This window comes from Giraffa tippelskirchi, chromosome 6 (assembly GCF_054371585.1).
Source record: "Giraffa tippelskirchi isolate mGirTip1 chromosome 6, T2T-mGirTip1v1.2.pri, whole genome shotgun sequence".
Taxonomy (NCBI): domain Eukaryota; kingdom Metazoa; phylum Chordata; class Mammalia; order Artiodactyla; family Giraffidae; genus Giraffa; species Giraffa tippelskirchi.
The window spans coordinates 116476823-116495908 of NC_137280.1; the positions used below are offsets into that span (position 1 = coordinate 116476823).

The following is a 19086-nucleotide window of genomic DNA, read 5'->3' on the forward strand; positions in this document are numbered from 1 at the left end:
TGACGCCAGGCCTCCCCCAGCCTGACCCCTCCACCCCCAGCCCCCCAGCCTCACCCTCCAACCCTTGGACCTCCAAGCCTCAGCCTCCTTCTGTCCCCAGCCCTCTACAGCCACCCCCTCCTCAGCTCACCCCAGCCCCCAGTACCCCCAGCCTCAGCCCTTCCTCTGCCCCTGGTCCCCCAGCCTCAGCCCCTCCTCTGCCCCTAGTTCCCCCCTAGCCTCAGCCCCTCCTCTGCCCCCAGCCCCTCAGCCTCAGCTCCCCCTCTCTGCCTCCAGTCCCTGATCTTGGCCCCCACGTTCTGCCTCTGACAGTTAAGATGTTGAGAAGAGGGCATTCCCTGGTGGTCCAGTGGCTAAGACTCTGTGCTCCCAATGTAGGGGGCCTGGGTTCATCCCTGGTCAGGGAACTAGATCCACCTGCCGCAACTAAAGATCCAGAAGCTGCAAGGAAGATGGAAGATGCTGAGAGCCACAACAAAGACCCACACACAGTCAAATAAGTTAATTAAAAAAAAAAAAGATGCTGAGAACAGAGACGGGCAGAGCTGGCTCTCTTACTCTGAAGTCAGGGAAACTGAGGCACAAGTCACCTGAAGTCAGGCGGCGGTGGGGGGCAGCCAGGACCCTCCACCCTTTTCCTCCTGCATGCCTGCTGTGCTCCAAGTCTGGGGTCACAGCACAGGCCACAGCAAACAAGACCCCCCCCCCACCATTCCCAGTACAGGGGGGATATGACATCAGCCATTTGACCTCTCTAAGGACTTGGAGGAAGTGTGTTGTGGCAGGGGGGCGGGGGAGGGGTTGGGAGCTGGCTGGGGCGCTTCCCACTCAGGAGGCTGCGTCTGGACACAGCCCAGCAGAGAAGGCACGTGCTAAGTCCGAAGGATGCCAAGTGCCCAGGCTCCGGCCGCGGCTTGAAGTTGGGATTTTTCCCTCTGCCACGGGGCAGCCGTGGAGTGTCTGCATGCTCAGAGGGTGTTTCTAAATCCACTCTGGAGCCCGGTGGTGAATGGCCTTGAGGAAACCCAGGACCAGGCTGAGGGTGGTCTACACAACGGAAAGGGCAGACGGATTCAGGCCTTGGGGACCCGAGGCTCTCGGGCCAGGCTGATGATTGCTGTGGGTCCCCTTCCAGGCGTCTCCTCGGAAGACGCTCCGTGGCCCCAGGCTCCCATCCCACCTGCCCGTTAGGCACACGGGAGACAAGCTCAGAGGTGGGTAGTGCGGTGTCCTAGGCACCGTGGGCCACAGCCCCATCACCCCCAAGAGACCCCACCACCCCCACAACATCCTCACCCCTGGGGGACCTCCCCCCGCTCCGCCAGGACCCTCTCCGGGAGGTCCACCTTAGGAGAACCCCAGAGCGGCCGCCCCAGCTCCGAGGAGACTGCTCCCTACCGCCCCCGCGCGGCCGCTCCGGGTAGTGAAGACCGAGAGTCCCCCGACGGCGCGAACCTGGCGCCAACCCCGGGCCTGGCTCCTCCACCGTCAGCCCTCTCCTGCCTCCATCTTCTGAGGTTGCGTTTCTAAAAGCGAGGCCTGGAACCGGCCCAGGCATTCCGCCCTCCTGTTCCGACTTCGGCGGCTCCCCTACCCCGCCCCCGCATCTCTGGCTCCCAGCCCCTGCCCCTCTGTCGCCTCCAGGGTCGTCGGGGGTCAGGGTGGGAAACCCCCTCGGGAAACCCCCGGGGAGCAGCTGGAGGAGGGGAAGCGGGGTCACGGGGTCGCGGGGCAGTGGGAAGGAGCTCGGGACGCCACTATTTAAGCCACCGCCCCCGCGGGCAAGGGACAGAGACAGGCCGAGCATGGAGAGGGGCCGCGCCCTCCTGCTTCCCCTCGTTCTGGGGCTGCTCCAGCCCAGCCGCGGTGAGCGGGGAGGGGGCCGCAGACGCGCGTGCGGAGATTGGGGAGGTGATGGGGGACCCCATTTAGGGGCCTGGGAGGAGGAGGGCGGGGCTGAGACCGCGGTCGCCCGCAGGTGGGCTGCTGGAAGTGGATCCACCTGAGAGCCAGGTGGCGATGGCCGTGGGCGAGTCGCGAAACTTCACCTGCCGCATGACCTGCGCGGATGGCAGGTGGGCCTCGGTGCTGTGGCGGGGCCTGGACACCAGTCTGGGCGCCGTGCAGTCCGGCGCGGGCTTCAGCGTCCTGTACGTGCTCAACGCCTCGCTGTCTGCGGCGGGGACCCGCGTGTGCGTGGGCTCCTGCGGGGGCGTGGCCCTGCAGCACCGGGTGCGGCTCCTGGTGTTTGGTGAGCCCCGCCCCTCTCCCCGCCTCTGCGCACGCGGGGCCCCGCGCGGCAGCGCTGCTTTCCCTCCATCCCTTGGCCACCTCCGCCTGGAACGCTTCCCGGATTGCCCACCCCGTCCCCGCTCATAGCCCGCCTCGCAGGTCCTCCAGAGTCGCTCTGCAGTCCCCCTCCTCCGCGCATCCCTCTCCCCCATCCACCCCCGATCCTCCCGGACCTCACCTCCTGCCCTTTCTGCTCTGGACTCGCTCTGACACCTTATATTCTAGCCACACAAGCTGTCGTAGTGGGTCTCCCCTGTCCCTGTGCAGTCTCCAGGAATCCCAGGCCCCACCTCCATGCCCCCTTAGGGCGCAGCCCTAAACCTCCTGGCTCAGCTCACCCTCTCCTCCCCTCCCCCACAGCCTTCCCAGACCAGCTGACTGTATCCCCTGAGGCCGTGGTGCCAGGGAGGGACCAGGAGGTGGCCTGCACGGCCCACAACGTCACACCTGCTGGCCCTGACACCCTCTCCATGTCCCTGCTCCTGGGGGGTCGGGAACTGGAGGGAGTGGAAGCCCTCCCGAATGTGACTGAGGAGCCCCAGGAAGGCGAGGACCCACTGTTCCAAGTGACCCAGCGCTGGCTGCTGCCCACCTCAGAGACCTCCAGCCTGCACACCCTCCTCTGCCAGGTGACCATGAGGCTGCCCGGCCTGGAGCTGACCCACCACCGGCCCATTCCAGGTGAGCCTGCGCCTGCGGGGAAATGGATGAGGTCACACCGCCCAGCTCCCCAGTCCCTGGTGAGCCCGGGGCAGTTGCCCGGCTACTCATCGGAAGTCCTGGATCCTCCCCGCGCCCGCTGGGTCCCCACCTGAACAGGTCCCACACCACCAGCTGGAGGGAAACTCACTTTCCATCCTTCGCCTGGCCCCCAGTGGCAGCCAGGGGGCTACTTCTCGCTGGTTCATTCAGTCAGCAGATTTGCAGCGCACCTACCCTGAGCCAAGCCCACCAAGGTGCTGCCCCTTCCCTGCCCACAGCCCTCCGGGGCTCCCACCTCCCTGCAGGTGAAAGTCCAAGCTGGCTGCACCCACCCACAGGGCCCTGCACACCTGCCCTATCCCCCTCCCTTCTTCCCCTTCACTCACAATGCAGTTCCTCCCACACTTTAGGGGCAGTGCTGCCCCAGGGCCTTTGCATCACTGTGCCCTCCATGGAAATGCTCTTCCCCACAGCTCCCCCACCCGCCTCAGGTCTCCTTCCCAGTGAGGCTTGCCCTGATGTTCCTGCCCAAGAGGCCCCCCCCCCACAGGCCTCTTCTCTCTTCCCATTGAATGTTTCTTGACACCTTTTATCAACATCCAGCTTGTGTGCTGGCTTTTTTTTTCCCCCATCAGCTGTCTCCCCTGCTGTTGGTTTCATTGAGATAGGAATGTGTTCACGGCTGTGCCCCCAGAGGCTAAAACCGTGCCCAGTGCACGCAGGTCTTCAGTAGATACATCCTGAATGAATAACTGTTATCCTGGGGTCTGGCCCATAGTAGGTGCACAATAAATGCTTGCTGAATGAACGAATGAAAACATTTACTGTGGGGCCTGGCACACAGTAGGTGGTCAGTTCACATCAGAGGTTACTGTTTAGTTTGCTCTCATCTGGGACAGCCCCACCCATATCACCAAGCCTGTGGCAGCCTCTCACCAAGCAAGCACAGACTGCTTCTCTGACAGGGCACCCCAAAACTCACATTAACGACTGGGGTCCTGGGGGCCTGGAAGATTTGGCTCAGGTGAACTGAGGTAGGGGAAGTAGGGTGGGGTGGGAGGACCCTCAGTCTCTCATCTGCACCACAAGGTGGTGCAGGGTCCTTGTTCCTTGGATGGCCCCTCCCTCCCCTCCCTCCCCTCCTCCCCTCCCTCCCCTCCTCCCCTCCTCCCCTCTTAGCCCCATAATAATAAAATCCAATACCCGCATCACTCTGCAGCCCAGCCCCTAGGTGGGGGACTCTCACGCCTCTTAACAGATTTAGACACTCGCTGGTGAGGGGGGACGGACATGTCAGACCCCGACCCCGCTCCTACCCACTGGGATACCCTGCAATTCATCCAAGTGAAGGACAGGGCTTGGAGCCGATCAGGTCCAACCATGTGTTCCAGGTGGAGAGAGGGAGGTAGGAGAGGGGCCTGGGCAGCAGGGAGAAAACAAATGGCTGCTGCGTTTTCCAGTCCTGCAGGGCGTGACCTCCCCGGAGCCCCCAACCATGACCTCCGCAGATCCCAGCATCACAGAGTCCCCGGAGCCCACTGATACAACCACCCCAGAGCCCTTTGTCATGATGCCCCCGAAGCCCCCCATCACCACCTCCCCCGAGCTGGCCTCCACCTGCAGCCCCGCGAGTCCTGGCCCCACAAGTCCTGGCCCCACGAGTCCTGGCCCCACGCCCAGGAACAGCTCCGCCAGGCCGTGCCTCCCAGAGATCCACCAGTCGTCAGCATCAGGGGCTTTGGAGCTGCTGTGCGAGGTGCCCTGTGGTCCCGGCATGGCCGTGCGCTGGACCCAGGCCCCCGGTGGGCTGGAGGCCTACGAGACGCAGGAAGTGGGGGCCCAAGCTTGGCTGAGCAGCAGGAGCATGCTTTGGTCCAGGTGCCATCCTGAGGGCTGGTTCCAGTGTCGCCTGGACCCTGGGGGCCACACAGCCAACCTGTACGTGGTCCCGGAAATCTGTGAGTTTGGGGGCTGCAGGGGCCTGGGAGGGGGGGACCCTTGTGTCCAGGCCTTAGACAAGGAGTGCCCTGCTAGTCAGCCTGTGTCCCCAGCTATCTAGTGGGCTTCCCTGACCCTTTAAGGGTCACAGGTCACAGCTGCCTGCATGGTGATAACTAAGTTTCAGGGACCCTGTAGCTGTCACAGCATTTTGTAAACCCTATAAACTCGATGGACTGAGACAGCCTGTGGAATAGAAACAGGACACAGACACATCAGTAATTTCAGTTTTTCCTGGAAGCCACATTCAGGAGGGAAAAAAAACTAAAAATAAGTTTGACGATATATCATCAAACCCAATATATCTCAAATGTTATCATTTCAACATGCAGTCTATTAAGAAGTGTGACTGAAGTTTGTTTTCAGACTAAGGCTTCAAAATGCAATGTGTGTTTTACATGGACAGTGCTGTCCACCCAGACTGGTCACACTTCAAATGCAGCTATGGTGAGGGGCCCCTCACTGGACTGCCCACCTTTTTTTTTTAATATTTATTTATGTGGCACTTTATTTATTTAGTGGAGAAGGAAATGGCAACCCACTCCAGTATTCTTGAATCCCATGGATGGAGGAGCCTGGTAGGCTATAGTCCATGGGGTCGCAAACAAAGAGTCGGACACGACTGAGCGACTTCACTTTCACTTTATTTACTTGGCTGCATCTGGTCTTAGTTTCAGCTTGCAGTATCTTTAGTTGTGGCATGTAGGATCTAGTTCCCTGACCAGGTATGGAACCTGGGTCCCCTACCCTGGGAGTGTGGAGGCTTAGCCACTGGACTATCAGGGAAGTTCCTGGACTGCTCACTTCTAACTACAAGGTCCTATATACCTTCTAAAGAGTTGCTCTAAAGGTCTTTGGGGGCTTCCCTGTTGGCTCAGATGGTAAAGAATCTGCCTGCAATGCAGGAGACACAGGTTCGATCTCTGGGTCAGAAGATCCCCTGGAGAAGGGAATGGCAACCCACTCCAGTATTCTTGCCTGAAGAATTCCATGGACAGAGAAGCCTGGTGGGCTACAGTCCATGGGGTTGCAGAGTCAGACACGACTGAGTGACTAAACACACAAAGGCCTTTGGCTAGTCCAGGGATTTTGTACATTTCACAAAGGTGTTTTAAACCGTTAAGTCCTTTGTACAGTTTCAGGGAGCCTGGTCAGTCTGTGAGCCCTTAGCAGCTCTGCTGGGCTGCTCCCCAAGCCTGCAGATGGCTGCAGGACTCCAGATGCCTCTCTCTCCAGGCTCCCCGACGATGTCGGCTGCCCTGTGGACCAGCAGCTTGTCGCTGGGGCTCCTTCTCCTGGTATTCCTCGCCTACTGCCTGTGGAAACGCTGCCAAGCCCACAAGATGATGACCTGGGCCTCACACCCCTGCCCTGCGTAGACCACACCAAGGGGGACTTTCCTTCTACTCAGTTGTGACTAGAGGACGTGGGCAGCGTTCTGGACAGCAGGCGGTGACCGTGGGCTCCCTACCTTGATGGCCGGCACATCCAGGCTCCCCAGCTGGCTGGGTGTCCCTTCTGTGGGCCCCTGGGGAGCTGACCCTCCATGGTGCAGAGCTGGAAAATAAAAAGCATCTAGTCTGACCTTGGTGGTTTCTGACCTGGCCCCATGACGTGGGAATCCTCTGCCCAGCTCCAACCATCCTCTGCTCTAGGTGACTCCCCCAGAGAGACAAGGAAGGACAGACACCACCGCAGCCCCAAGTGGCCAGGGCTCGGGGGAAGGAGGCGTGTACTCTGCCTGGGGCCCCTCCCTGCATGTGGGAACGCTGAAGCTTAAAGAGTAACTAGGAGTCCTCAAAAAAAGCGGAGAAAAGTACTTGTTGGAGGGCCGCACGGGCAAAGACATAGCAGTGTGCTTGATAAGGGAAACTGCACTCTTTTTAGGGTGGCTGGGGGTTAGATGGCGGGGGAGGTGGCGGCCGGGGGCGAGACAGAGGCTGGAAATGATACCAGCAGATGAAGGATGCCAGGGGTTTCAGCCTTCTGGAACTGGGGACCTTTGCAAGAGTTTAGAGCTATAGGGCTTACAGCTTCCGTGGTGGCTCAGACCGTAAAGAATCTGCCTGCAATGCAGGAGACCTGGGTTCAATCCCTGGGTCGGTAAGATCCCCTGGAGAAGGGAATGGCAACCCACTCTAGTATTCTTGCCTAATAATAATCATATGGACAGAGGAGCCTGGCGGACTACAATCCATGGGGTCGCAGAGTCGAACACGACTGAGTGACTTTAACACTTTCAGAGCTATAAAAGATGCGGCGTGAGGAAGCGCCCTCTGGTGGTAACGAAAGGTAGTAGGCTGGGACAGGGAGCTGGGCACCGTAGTCATTCGCTCTACGAACGCGTACACGTGACTAAGGGCCGCGAAAGCGCAGAGGAGACCCCTAACCCAGCCTGGTGGGGAGAGGAAGCCTTTCCGCACGAGGTGAGCTACAAACTCACACGGAGATTGGGTTAGGCTGAAGCCCAGGCTGAGAACAAAGGCTCCGAGTTTAAAATCAAAAAAGCGGGTGAGAGCGGCGCTTAGTCCCGGCGTGGGGGTGGTGCCACCCCTCCCAAGCTTGGCGGGGCTTCCCTGGTAACCAAGGAGACCTGTTGCTAGGGGACCAGGCTAAGAAAGGACTCTCCCATTACCAAGATGGCAAGTAATCGGCTTCATACCTGAAACCAAGCCCTTCCTGGGGTCCATTTTGGAGTCTGGCAAAATTTAAGCTCCGCGTCTAAGCCAGGAAAGCCAAGCAGCACACATCAAGAGGAAACCTGGAGACAGTGCCTATTAGAACCTAGGGAAAAGGGTGGCCTGCCCTGGTCATTTCTTAAGGTCTCTCAGCGAGATTCCGGTGCCCTCTGCCCTTAACCAAGATGGCCGCTCTGAAGCAGCAGCGCACTGTGAGATATGGTAGCGCTTCCGGTCCCTTTGCCCTCAGCGAAGATGGCGGCAGTGGAGAAGCGGCGGCAGGCGTTGGCCCAGGCAGCCAGTTTCACAGACAGCGGCCGGCCGGGGGTGTCCCGAGCGGCGGCGACGGCCGAGAGTGAAGAGGACTTCCTGCGGCAGGTCGGCGTGACGGAGATGCTACGCGCGGCCTTGCTAAAGGTGCTGGAGGCGCGACCGGAGGAGCCCATCGCCTTTCTGGCGCACTACTTCGAGAACATGGGCCTGCGGTCTCCTACAAACGGCGGCGCCGGGGAGCCTCCGGGTCAGCTCCTGCTTCAGCAGCAGCGCCTGGGCCGCGCACTGTGGCATCTTCGCCTGGCTCACCACTCCCAGAGGTGCGGGGCTGGGCCGGGCCTGGACGGGTAGGGGCCGCAGCCGGACTTCAACTCCCAGCGGGCTCCGCGCGGCTCCCCACCCTCGGCGCCGGTGCTCGAGGCCGGGGCGTACTGGGAACTGTAGACGGCTGCGCCTGGCGCAGGAGGGGTGCGGACCGCGCGGGTTTCCAGGGCCCCGGCGAGGCCACCCAGCTGAGTGCTGGCGCTGGTACTTCTGGTCGACTTGGTCTGTGGTGATGCCTCTTTGCAGATGCCGAGTTTCCCCATGCACCCCACCCCACTTTTGAAAATCATGGAGCCCACACAGGACTTGGTCCCTCTTAGCTGCCGCGTTCCCAGAGTGGAGAACCCTGCCCATTCAATCAGAAAATGAGTATTTACAGGGCTGGGTCGTGGAGACGGGGAGCAAACCAGTCACCCGAGGTCCCTACTCTACGGGGAGGTCCCCTGAGGGCAGGAGGGGCGTCCGGGAAGGGGCCCGCATAACACACAGGGAAGGGTATTGCAGGCACGAGGTACCGGGTGCGCTGGCCTGGAGGCTGCGGGGCTGTAGTGTGGGACCCATGGGGAAGGGGAAGAGCTGAGCATGGGGCGGTGGAGGGAATGGCGCCTCCCCCCACCCCCACCCCCCATAGCTCTGAGCTGGGGAAGGGTGAGTGAATGGACCGGGTCAGGTAGATGGGGAGAAGCTCTCTGACCAGCATCAACCAGACAGGGTGGCCGCTGGACGTGGGTGAGCTGGGACTCAGATGTTGAGGGGGTCCCCAGAGAACCCAGGAAAGGGAAGGAAGCCAAGCAAGGGAGCATTTCAGCCTGAGCCCAGCACCCATCTGCCTGGGAGCACCCTCCTGAGTCAACAGTGTAGACCCCAACCGGGGGAGCACAGAGAGGCCAGGAGGAGCCGAGTGTGGAGAGCCAGCGGGGTGTCCGAAGTGACAGCCAGAAAAGGGAGTACCTGGAGATGGGGGCCTGGTGGGGGGGCCGGGTAGGGGGCAGACTGGCAGGCATGCATGGGTTCTGCTGGGGCCCAGGCGGCTGGGGGTTGTACAAGAGCAGCTCCAAGTGGTCTGTGAGAGGGGAGGTCACTGGTCAACCGAGTGCTGGGAAAACCTTGTAGCTGGAAGGTGGATACTCAGGTCTGCAGCTGAGACATGTAACAGGGGCAGGAGGTTGTCATGGGGAGAGGGGCATTATGGAGGCCTCAGGGGAGCTGAGAAGAGCCCAGGGCCCGACTGAGGAGCCCCAGCCTCAGCGCACACACAGGGAAGTGTGAGAAGGCAGAATAGACATGCAGGAGGGAAGCAGAAGAAAGGAGCACCCAGGACACATTCCAAGGAGGGGAACAGTCAGCGGCAGGGCTGTCAGGTCCTTGTCCAGGTCAAGCACTGCACAAGCCACTCACCCCCTAGACGTCACAGACCAGGACCTTTACTTGAAGGCTTTTTGCAGCGCTTTTCATAATCCACACAGGTACCTGTGAGCTGCCGGCCGCCCCATGTCCAGTGGCCCTTGAGGTGAGAGCATGTGAGACGTGTAGGATTTAGAACCAAGGGGCTGCCTGAGTGTCCTGGGGCTGCTGTAAGCAATTAGCACAAGCTCGTGACTCAAAGCAGCAGAAATGTATTCGCCCACAGTCTGGGGGCCAAAGCCAGAAATCCAGGGGCTACAGGGCTGTGCTCCCCGCTCCCTTGAGGCTGTTGGGGGAGGTCCTTCCGGCCTCTTTCCCTTCAGGGCATTGTGAACATCCTTGGCCAGCCAAGTCCCTCATCCTCAGTGTCTGTCTCTAAAGGATGCTTGGCGTTGGGTTTAAGGCTCATCTCATCTCCAGATCCTGAACTAATTACATCCACAAAGACCCAACTTCCAGACAAGGCCACACCCACAGGTTCTGGGCAGACCTGCACTGTGCACGTTGGGGGTGAGGGGATGACACACTGTCTACCGCGCTGCAGGGCTGCTGGAGCTGTCGGTGGGAGGCTCCAAGGGAAAGGAGTGGGCAGGGTGAACGACCAAGGCTAGTGGTGCACCTGATCTCCCTGATCTCAGAGGTGGCTTCCCAGGCGGAAGCCCGGTCACCTCAGCTGCCAGGTCAGAAGCAGAAGCCAGACCAGCTAGGTCCCGGGTGTGGGTCCGCCTGAGGCCAGGCAGGCCAGATGTGCAGTGGCTGGGGTTTCCTGGGACTGCTCTTGAGAGTGACCTCAGCACGAAAGATTTGGGGCAGACTCAACCTAAATCCTCTCTGCTGAGGTGGAGAAATCACACGTGTTGGTAGACAGTGGAGCCAACAGCCCCCAGACCACAAACAGCGGATGCTGTAGGGCAGCCATGCCACATGCTGAGAGAAGCAGCAAGAGTGCCAACCCCTGCAGGCCCTGTCACCCCAGAAAACACGCAGAAGCACCAAAAGTGTCCAGGCTAGTGTCCTCGGCTCATCCCCACAGCATCCTCTGTGGGGGCGTCCTGGGTGCTGTGAGGGTGTGGGGCAGCCTCCCTGCCCCCCACCCACTCAATGCCAGGAGCCCTCCCCCATGACAAGCACAGACGTCCCCAGACATCACCCCGTGTGCCCTGGGGGCAGAAACTCCCCAGATGAGACACCCCGAGATAAAGGAGTCCACAAACCCCCCAGGAGACCCTGCATTCCATGACCATGTGACCTGTGAAGTCCTGAGATGTACACATTTCACACACACCTGAGTCAGTGGGGGAGAGGGGACTTACAGATGCTGGGGGCCACCCTGGTTTACACCATGTGACTCAGAGGGGGAAGTATGAAGGCAAAGGCTGTGAGCAAGGAGAGGACCCCATCTCTTTTCAAACACTGAACCAGAGCCCCTCCCCCTCGGCTCTCTGACACTGTGTGGGTGGGGAAGGTCACTCTGTAGGGGGCCCTGCAGGTGTTGAGCAGCCTCCTGGTCCTCCACCACCCAATGGTGACAGACAAAACTTCCCCCAGACATCATCACTAGTGTCCCCTGGGGGCAGAGTCACCCCATCAAGAGCCCCCTGTCTACAGCAGAAAGTGTCCCTCTGTGACACGACCCATAAATTGGTTCTTTTTAACAAATGCCCAATGTGCTCTGTAAACTCCTCCATGTGGGAGCTGACACAGGGGGAGCCTGAGGACCAGAGCCCAGGATGGCAGACCACATGGGTGCCCCCTCTCAACTGGAGCCCCCAGGAGAAGGGCCTCAAGGTGGGGTGTGGCCTTCCTCCGTCTTCTGCCCTGATGATCTCATCTCCCTGGGTCATCACTGCCTGCTATACATCTTCCTGCCCACAAAGCTGGGAGCCCATGGTAAACAGCACCTGGACAGGGCTGCATGGCAGCTAGTGACAGCTAGTGACAAGCACACGTGGGACCCCAGCCTCACACCAGGCACAAAAACTAATCTCTGTCCTCCCAAGAATCCTGAGACACGGGCTAGAACCCTTATATTCTCCAGATGAGGAAACAGTGGATAGAACCAACACAGATCTAGGCCGGCCAGGAACAGCACTGACCAACTCCAGCGTGAGTGAGTCACTTACAACAACTAGTTGACCAGGTTCCTGGGGGAGATTTTAAGCAGAGGTGAGTGGCTCATGGATGAGCTGGGGACAGGCACCTGAAACCTCAGTGGCCTCACAGCTGCTGCAGAATCAACAGGGCACTGCTCACCCACAGTTGCAGGAGTGGACCCTCCATGGGAAGTGGGCCACGCCCTGGTGGGGTGGGATAGCCTGCCGCCAAGATGCCCCCGAGAGCCCCCTGTATTCACAACCTCAGGCAGTTGCCTCTCACATCAAACCAGACCAGCCTGCATAACCACCTTGCCTGTCACCCACTCAGGGGGCCAGCACCGTAACCTGAGCATGCTCAGGCTGCCCCTGGGGAGAGGCTTCGACAGGGAGCCTTCAGAGGAGGGGGCCTCACCAGGGTCCTGGCTGCAGACCGAGCTGAGACCACCCAACCAAGCTGCTCCCAGTTCCTGATTCAGTCTGCGACTTGATCTAGGTGTGGGCTTAACTGCTACACAACCACCAAGCTGGCCAAAGCATCATCACCACCAGGCTTGCTCCCACCAGAGCCCCTTGTCCTGGGGAAAGGAGCTGACAACAGAAGCTCCTACAAGGGGTTGATTTGAGGTGGCAGCAGCTAACGCAGTGCCAGTTGTACAAAGGGAGGGTCTGGCACTCCCACACTTCACAGGGTGCTCTTACTAACCCTAAAGCCCCAGCACATTGTCCTAGAACTGAGAAGTGAATCCCAGCTGGGCAAGACCCCAGGTCCTGCCCTCTCTCTCTGCATCTCGGCTCCTCCTCTGTAAAGGGCCTTGACCCCTGGAGCTCACTGGGTGAGCATGGCTGTCCCTGGACCCTGCCCTGCTCCAGCCCGGTGTGGACCAGGCTCCCACCCACGCTGGCTAGTACAGGTGGGTAGCATGCCAGGTCTCACAGATAAGAGTGGAGCTGGGTTCCCAGAAAGGGTGAGTGTGAGCCATGGGGTGCCCCTTCCTCTGTGGGACCCCTGGCCTGGCCATCAGCCTCCCCAAGCCTCACTTCGCCTTTGATTTAGAGCTGTGGCAGGGTGCCGGCTGTCAAGGGGGGGGTTGGAGTGGGCACCCAGGCTGACCCAAGCCCTCACACGACCACCTGGGAGGCTCCTGGCATGGCCAGGGCACAGCAGGGGCGACCTCATAGCTTCCTGGGGCAAGCACTAAGTAGAGTCAGCACTGGGGCTCTTCCTGAGGTGACCTGTGGAGGCAGGAGGCAGCGCCTCCGGGTTGATGTGGCTGCCTGTGGCTAAACTTACAGAGCAGCAGCAGGGGGCTTGAGCCACACCCTGGGTTACAGGCTCTGGGCCTGCACAGGTGAAATGAGTTAACTCAGTTATGAGGTAGGGACATGTCCTGCCCAGTGACACCTCTAAGGTGGAAAGTCTGTGGGCAGGAGCCCGTTGGCAGAGTCGGCAGCCATTTCTCTAGCTCCTAGGCGGTGGTATGGGCAGTAGGACTGTAATGAATGACCCAACAGATGAACTCCCAGACAGGCTCCTGAGCTGATGTGATGGAAGGGAGGGAACTCAGGAGGACTCCATGAAGTATAGGAAAGGGTTAGGGGGTCGGGGAGGATGCTGCCCTAGACGTGATGCTGAACACAGACGGCTGAGCACAGACTCGGCGGAGCCGTGGGGAGATCTGGGGGAGGGCGCTCCAGATCAGGGCACAGCTGGTGGAACGGCCCTGAGGCAGGAGGGGCCGGTGTGTTGAGGTTGGGGGGCCGGAGCAGGCCTCTAGTGCGAGCCGACTCCCCCTCCGCCTGCAGGACGGCCTTCAACAACAACGTTGGCGTGGCCTACGAGTGCCTGAGCGCCAGCGGGCGCAAGAAGAAGCCGGGGCTGGACGGGCGTACGTATAGCGAGCTGCTGAAGCGCATCTGCCGCGACGGAGAGGCCCCCGAGGAGGTGGTGGCGCCACTGCTGCGCAAGATCCAGTGCCGGGACCACGAGGCAGTGCCGCTGGCCGTGTTTCGCGCGGGGATGCTCACCTGCTTCGTGCTGCTGGAGTTCGTGGCGCGCGCCGGCGCCCTCTACCGGCTGCTGGAGGACCCGGGCCTGGCCGTGGCCGACCGCCGCTTGGGCCAGGCCGTGCTGGACACGCTGGAGGGGGCCCTGCAGGCCAGCGACGACACTGCGCCCGCGCGCTACCTGGAGGCGGGCTCGCGCCTGGGGCCCGACAGCCTGGCTCTGGCTATGGACCGCGCGCTGGTGGCCCGGCGACCCAGCGTCCCTATGACCCGGGAGGAGTTCCTGGAGAAGGCCGCCGCCCTTTTCATCGCTAAGGTCAAGCCCGTGGGCTGAGCTCCGCCCTCCGCCGCTGCCTCCTCCTCCGCTTGGACATACAGGGCCCTCAGGGCCTGCTCACCTGCTTCTGGGCGGAGCACTTCAAGGGGCCAGGACTGGGGTGTCCCTGCATGCCAGCTTCCCACCTGGAATGATGCCTCGGCCCCCTTCAGCGGGGGGAGGGGGCGAGGGTCCCTCTCTGCACACTCACCAAGGTTCGCCTCTCCTGAGCAGAAATAAAGTCTGTTCCCCAGGCTGACCTGATGTGTGTGTGAGCCCCCATGTCCAGTCCCAGCACACGTCCCCAGAAACGCTCTCCACTCGGGCGCACTCCAGCCAGCCCCAGCGGGTCCCACTGCTGCCCAGAAACCAGGGTGCCCCTACACTCAGCTTCATGGGAGTGGAGAGCACTGGGACATCCAGTGAGATGCCCTGGACCCACAGCCCCAAGATCTGGGAGGCACGGGCTGCCCCCCGCCGTCCCTCCCCGAGCGCCCGGCCTGAGCAGTTCCTCTCTGGTCCTCAGTTTACACCAACCGCCACGGGAAGAGGTCAGCTAGGCGGGTAGTCATGATGGTGATGATGGAAACGGCCAGCAAGTCCAAGGCCTGCAGTGTCTTGCCTCACCACCATCCTATGCAGAAGGTAAACCACTGCCCACATCTAGCAGATGGCGAAACCAAAGCCCAGAGGAGCAGAGGTCACACCACCAGCAAGGGGTCATCAGGGCCCACGCCCCAGTCACCCACACCACCTCCACCACCACGGGGTGGGGAGGAGGGGCAGGGGAGCCCACCCAGGATCCAGGCACACCAGACAGTCAAGCACCTGGGTGTCCCCCTCCCACTAGCGGGATCACTTTTTGGACGCAGGACTCCATGGGAAGCAGACTGCTAGCCCAGACCAGGTGCAGGCAGGTCCAGCCTCAGCTTCTTCCTCTGTTAAATGGGACCCAGGCCACCCCTGTTCTGACTGACACCACACAAGGACGGAATCTAAAGCTTTTTTCAAGCTACCTCTGGCAGAAGCCAGCTTGCCTCCTCTGGTTTTCCAGCACCTGCCCTTGGCTGGTAACCGATAAACCAGTAACAGCCCCAGCTTCCTTTCTTTTCCCACTGGCTCTTCCAAAATCTCCCAACCCCCTCCAGGGGCAGGAAAGAGATGGAAACTGAGTCCCCCTCTCCTTGCCCTTGGTGGCTTTTGTGACAGTATTTGGTTCTATGTACCTGTCATCATGAAAGGCGATAGGTACCCCTGTGGGTGCTGGCATGGCATGCAGTGGTCATGCTGTGAGGAGGCACAAGCCACCTGGAGGTACCTGACTGGCAGCTCCTGGTTTGCAGTAAATGAATGAGTGTTACTGTTTCAAGCCTCGAAGTTGTGAGGTCATTTGTTCAATAACCAGAAGGTTTACGCAGGTGCTCCAGTCAGTAAGCATTAGCTGTTACAGCGCACGGCCTACTCTTGGGCCCCGGCAGCCGCCTGTAACCTCTGTGGCCTCCCGGGGCGACCTCTCCGTCCAGCCATCAGACACAGGGCTGGACAGTACGTAGAAGCCATCACTGGTGCCAACAGATCCTCTTCCCAGCTAAAGAGGCTCATAACTGCCCCACTGCGGAGAAGGAGCCACATGGCCCAGGAGACCCCATAACCCTCTCTGGGACAGCAGTGGCCAGTGACCACCAAGGGATGACCAGTGGGGGACCGCCGGGGGCGTGGCCAGCAAGGAATCACCAGGGCATGGCCAGTGGGGATCACCAGGGGCGTGGCCAGTGAAGGACTGGCCAGAGGTCTAAGTTGGCCTGCTTGCCTCAGGGGAAACTACCTCTGGGGGCAGCTCACACTTCAGGGCCAACCCCCGACCCCCCCCCCACCCTCACCCCTGCCTGGGTCAGGCTGAGGCTGACACCAGCTGGGGTCACATCCCCTATCCCATCCACCTTCCCTCACTGCCTCCCAAGTTACCATCACGCCTAGTCTTGGGTCCAGAAGTCCTGGCTTGACCTTTACAGGCATGACCCGAGGAAGCTGAGCCATCCTGCTCACCTGGCCTCACAGCAGTGTGGGCGCTGGCCTCCCTACCTTCCACACGCCACAGGCCCCAGAAGTCTCCTCCTCTCCCCCAGCTTCCCAGGGGAAGGCAGGTGTCCTCGTGCTCTGTCAGGGACCTCTCCTCTACTCATGCTTCCTCCTAACTTGGCATCTCACTGGGGCCGCGGCTTCAATTACTGCCTGGTCACCAAGGAGTCTCAAATTCACGTGTCGAGCCCAACTCTGCTCTGCTCCAGCCCTGGAGAGCCAACCACCTGCTGGGCATCTCCTCAGGGACATCCCAAGATCATCCCAGGCCTGCCACGTGTAGGATGGAGCCTCCAGACAGCCTCCCTGGTCCTGGGGCTCCTCTGGAGTTTGTGGTCTCTGAGGAAGCCTCCCCACCCAGGACTGGGGCTTGGCCTGGGTGCCTCCCCTGTCCTGTCAGCAGGCCCCTCTCTGCATCCTGTTGGTTGCACATTATAGCTTCATCCTGCCTGCTCCTTCCCATACTGGTCCAGCCCACATCCCCACCAGCCCAGGAGTGCTCCAGGCACCCTGGCCTCAGTGATTGGTTCAGGAACAGCATGTGACTCCCAGCTGGCCAATGAAACACACAGCCCTGGGACTTTTCCTGGAGCTGCTGTGCTAGGAAGACCTGGGCCTGGATCCTGGGACCATCTGGTTACCACATGGCCTGTGAACAAAGTGAGCATTCAGGAAGGCTGGGCAGGGAGACTCCCCAGCATCTATCCTTGCCTCTGTCCCCTCACTGGGCCAGGCACACTGGTCTCCAGCTGGTCTGGCTTGTCCCTGCTTCAGGCCTTTGCACACACTGTTCCTTTTTCTGTGACACTATTCCTCCAGACGCATGTGGCTCACTCCTTTCTGGTCTCTGCTCAAATGCCACTTCCGAGGAGGCGCCTCCCCCGATCCCCATCCAAAATAACCTATCTGCCCCACTCCCATTGCTAATGCCTCACTATGCTCTATATTCCTTCCTAACAATTACTGCTACCAGAAGTTGCTTAACAACTTGCTTCTGTCCTTTCTTCTTGTCTCCCCCAAAGCAGGGGTCTTTATAAATTTTATTCACTGCTGTACCTGAATATGTCTATGGAAGACCATGAATTAATTAATCACTTTTCTAGAGGAAGGATCTGACACTCACAGAAGCCAGGGTATTCATTTCCTGTGGCTGCAGTAACAAACCACTTGAAAAATAAAACAAAACCCCAGAAAAACCCCACAACAACACAAGTTCATTATCTCACAGTTCTGGAAGGTTTAGCACTTGAGGACCATTTCCAAGTTTATGGAAGAATCTAGATTTGAATTCAGGGCTCTTCTATGGCATGTGATGGAAGGCTCAACTCAAACTGGCTTAACAAAAAAAGAAATAATTTAATTACTTGCATTACTGCAGGGGGAGGTCAGGCATGGCTGGATCCAGAGAACAAACAGGATCATCAGCACTTTCCCATCAGGCAGCTCAGCTTTCCTGAGGGCCAACTTTTTTCACAGGCCTCGTGGTGATGAGATGGTCCTTTAGCTGCAGGCCCAAGTTCTCCCAGCTCAGCCACCCCAGCATCATGTCCCCAGAAAAAGACCAAGTCACATGCTGTCCTCAAATGATCCACTGCAGCCAGGGGCCCTAGGACATTAGTGGATGACCCAGCTCTGCAGCCAGGGCTAGGGGTTAGTCCAATTCAAATCTTGCAGGCTAAAAATGGGTACCTCCACAGGAAAATGGAGGTGCTATGGCTGGAAAACAGGCAAGTAGAAACCCCAGGTGGCCTCCACCCCAGGATGTTTCAGAGTCCAAGATGTGGGCTTTCCTGGAGGGACACAGCCTCATGTGGGGGGGACTGGCTGGAGGGTCCATAAACCTGGCACCTCCCTTTACATTTTCAGCTGAGCCCCCACCCATCCCAAAACTCCTGTGATGTGGGTTGTACGCTGGCAAACTTCTCTGGAAGAATCATAATTCACTCTAATTACTACTGATCAACAAACTGCCGCATGCCAATGCTATGATGTTGATGCTATGGGCAGAGAAGGAGGAACAGAGAACACTTAGAACACTAGACAAAGCAGGGTGTGCAGCCCACTTTATAGACGAGGGTCCCCTCCAGGTCCCACAGGGTGCAAGCCACAGCCCCCTGTACTGATGAAGTTGCCCAGGGTTCTCAGAGTCCTCCATTCGTCCCCACAGGTGACATTTTGTTTTCCTGCCAGAGACGGGTCTATCTCAGTGGTGACCGGCCCAGGGCCAGATGTCAGGGCACCTGGGGTAAGGAACAGGCTCAGCCCTACTCCAGGTGTTGGTGCAGCTGTTGGCAGCCAGGGTCCCCCGCCACGAGGCCACCACAGGCCACGGGTGCCAAGCCCACCCTCATGGCGAGCTGTCACCTACGGACGTGCAGGGATGGAGGCCAGCCCCTACCCCTACTCTCCCATCCAGATCTGCGTGGGCGTCCGGGCCCAGGGAGCAGCTAGAGTCAGGGTTCTGGTCGGGTTCGGTGGGACGGGTGCCGAGTCAAGGCTGCAGAAGGCGCGCCGAGTGGGGACAGGGTTGCGAGCGACAGAACCCTCCTCGCTCGAGCGTCCGGGACGGCCGGACCGGGTCCCGGGTGGGGAAACTGAGGCTAGCGCCGGCCCCGCCCCAGCCCCGCCCCGCGCAGGGACGTCACAAAAAGGCCCCAAAAGCGCGGCGGGCCGGGCAGCGCGCCGCAGCGCTGCCCTGCCCGCAGCCCCGCCCGCAGCCCCACGCACAGGCACCCTGAGAGCTCGTACGACCCGGGGCGGCGGCGGCCTTCCAGAGGGTCGGAAGCGCCAAGGCGCCTGCGCGCGCGGCCCCCGGCTCCCGGCTCCCGGCGACGCGCTCGGCGGCCGTGGGGAGTGGTCGCTTCCCGGCGTGCCCCGCGGGCGGGCGCGCAGGCGCGATCGGGGCGGGCGGCGCGCAGGC

At 60.2% G+C, this 19086-nt stretch overlaps 2 protein-coding genes and 1 long non-coding RNA gene across 3 annotated transcripts; 2 read left to right on the top strand and 1 right to left on the bottom strand.

Annotated features, from left to right (window-relative positions):
• The first annotated feature begins 1420 nt into the window (after nucleotides 1–1420).
• On the top strand, nucleotides 1421–6576 carry MADCAM1 (mucosal vascular addressin cell adhesion molecule 1). Its single transcript, XM_081502298.1, has 5 exons — nucleotides 1421–1866; nucleotides 1979–2251; nucleotides 2653–2973; nucleotides 4455–4952; nucleotides 6229–6576. The coding sequence occupies exons 1-5, from the start codon at nucleotides 1806–1808 to the stop codon at nucleotides 6369–6371; spliced, it is 1296 nt and encodes a 431-aa protein (XP_081358424.1). The 5' UTR covers nucleotides 1421–1805; the 3' UTR covers nucleotides 6372–6576.
• LOC145510623 (uncharacterized) lies at nucleotides 5619–8319 on the bottom strand. The gene is made up of 3 exons (XR_014057146.1): nucleotides 7655–8319; nucleotides 6464–6549; nucleotides 5619–6319 (listed from the first exon to the last, which is right to left on the bottom strand). It is a non-coding gene; the product is annotated as an uncharacterized LOC145510623 (long non-coding RNA).
• Nucleotides 7919–14346, top strand: TPGS1 (tubulin polyglutamylase complex subunit 1). The gene is made up of 2 exons (XM_081502299.1): nucleotides 7919–8263; nucleotides 13571–14346. The coding sequence occupies exons 1-2, from the start codon at nucleotides 7926–7928 to the stop codon at nucleotides 14103–14105; spliced, it is 873 nt and encodes a 290-aa protein (XP_081358425.1). The 5' UTR covers nucleotides 7919–7925; the 3' UTR covers nucleotides 14106–14346.
• The last annotated feature ends 4740 nt before the right edge of the window (nucleotides 14347–19086 follow it).

What these genes read in the sequence shown, in the direction of transcription:
- MADCAM1 (XM_081502298.1), top strand. Translation starts at nt 1,806, where the DNA reads ATGGAGAGGGGCCGCGCCCTCCTGCTTCCCCTCGTTCTGGGGCTGCTC. An exon ending in GGTGCGGCTCCTGGTGTTTG is followed by an intron (nt 2,252 to 2,652) that starts GTGAGCCCCGCC and finishes CCTCCCCCACAG; the next exon opens with CCTTCCCAGACCAGCTGACT. An exon ending in CCACCACCGGCCCATTCCAG is followed by an intron (nt 2,974 to 4,454) that starts GTGAGCCTGCGC and finishes TGCGTTTTCCAG; the next exon opens with TCCTGCAGGGCGTGACCTCC.
- TPGS1 (XM_081502299.1), top strand. Translation starts at nt 7,926, where the DNA reads ATGGCGGCAGTGGAGAAGCGGCGGCAGGCGTTGGCCCAGGCAGCCAGT. An exon ending in CTGGCTCACCACTCCCAGAG is followed by an intron (nt 8,264 to 13,570) that starts GTGCGGGGCTGG and finishes CTCCGCCTGCAG; the next exon opens with GACGGCCTTCAACAACAACG.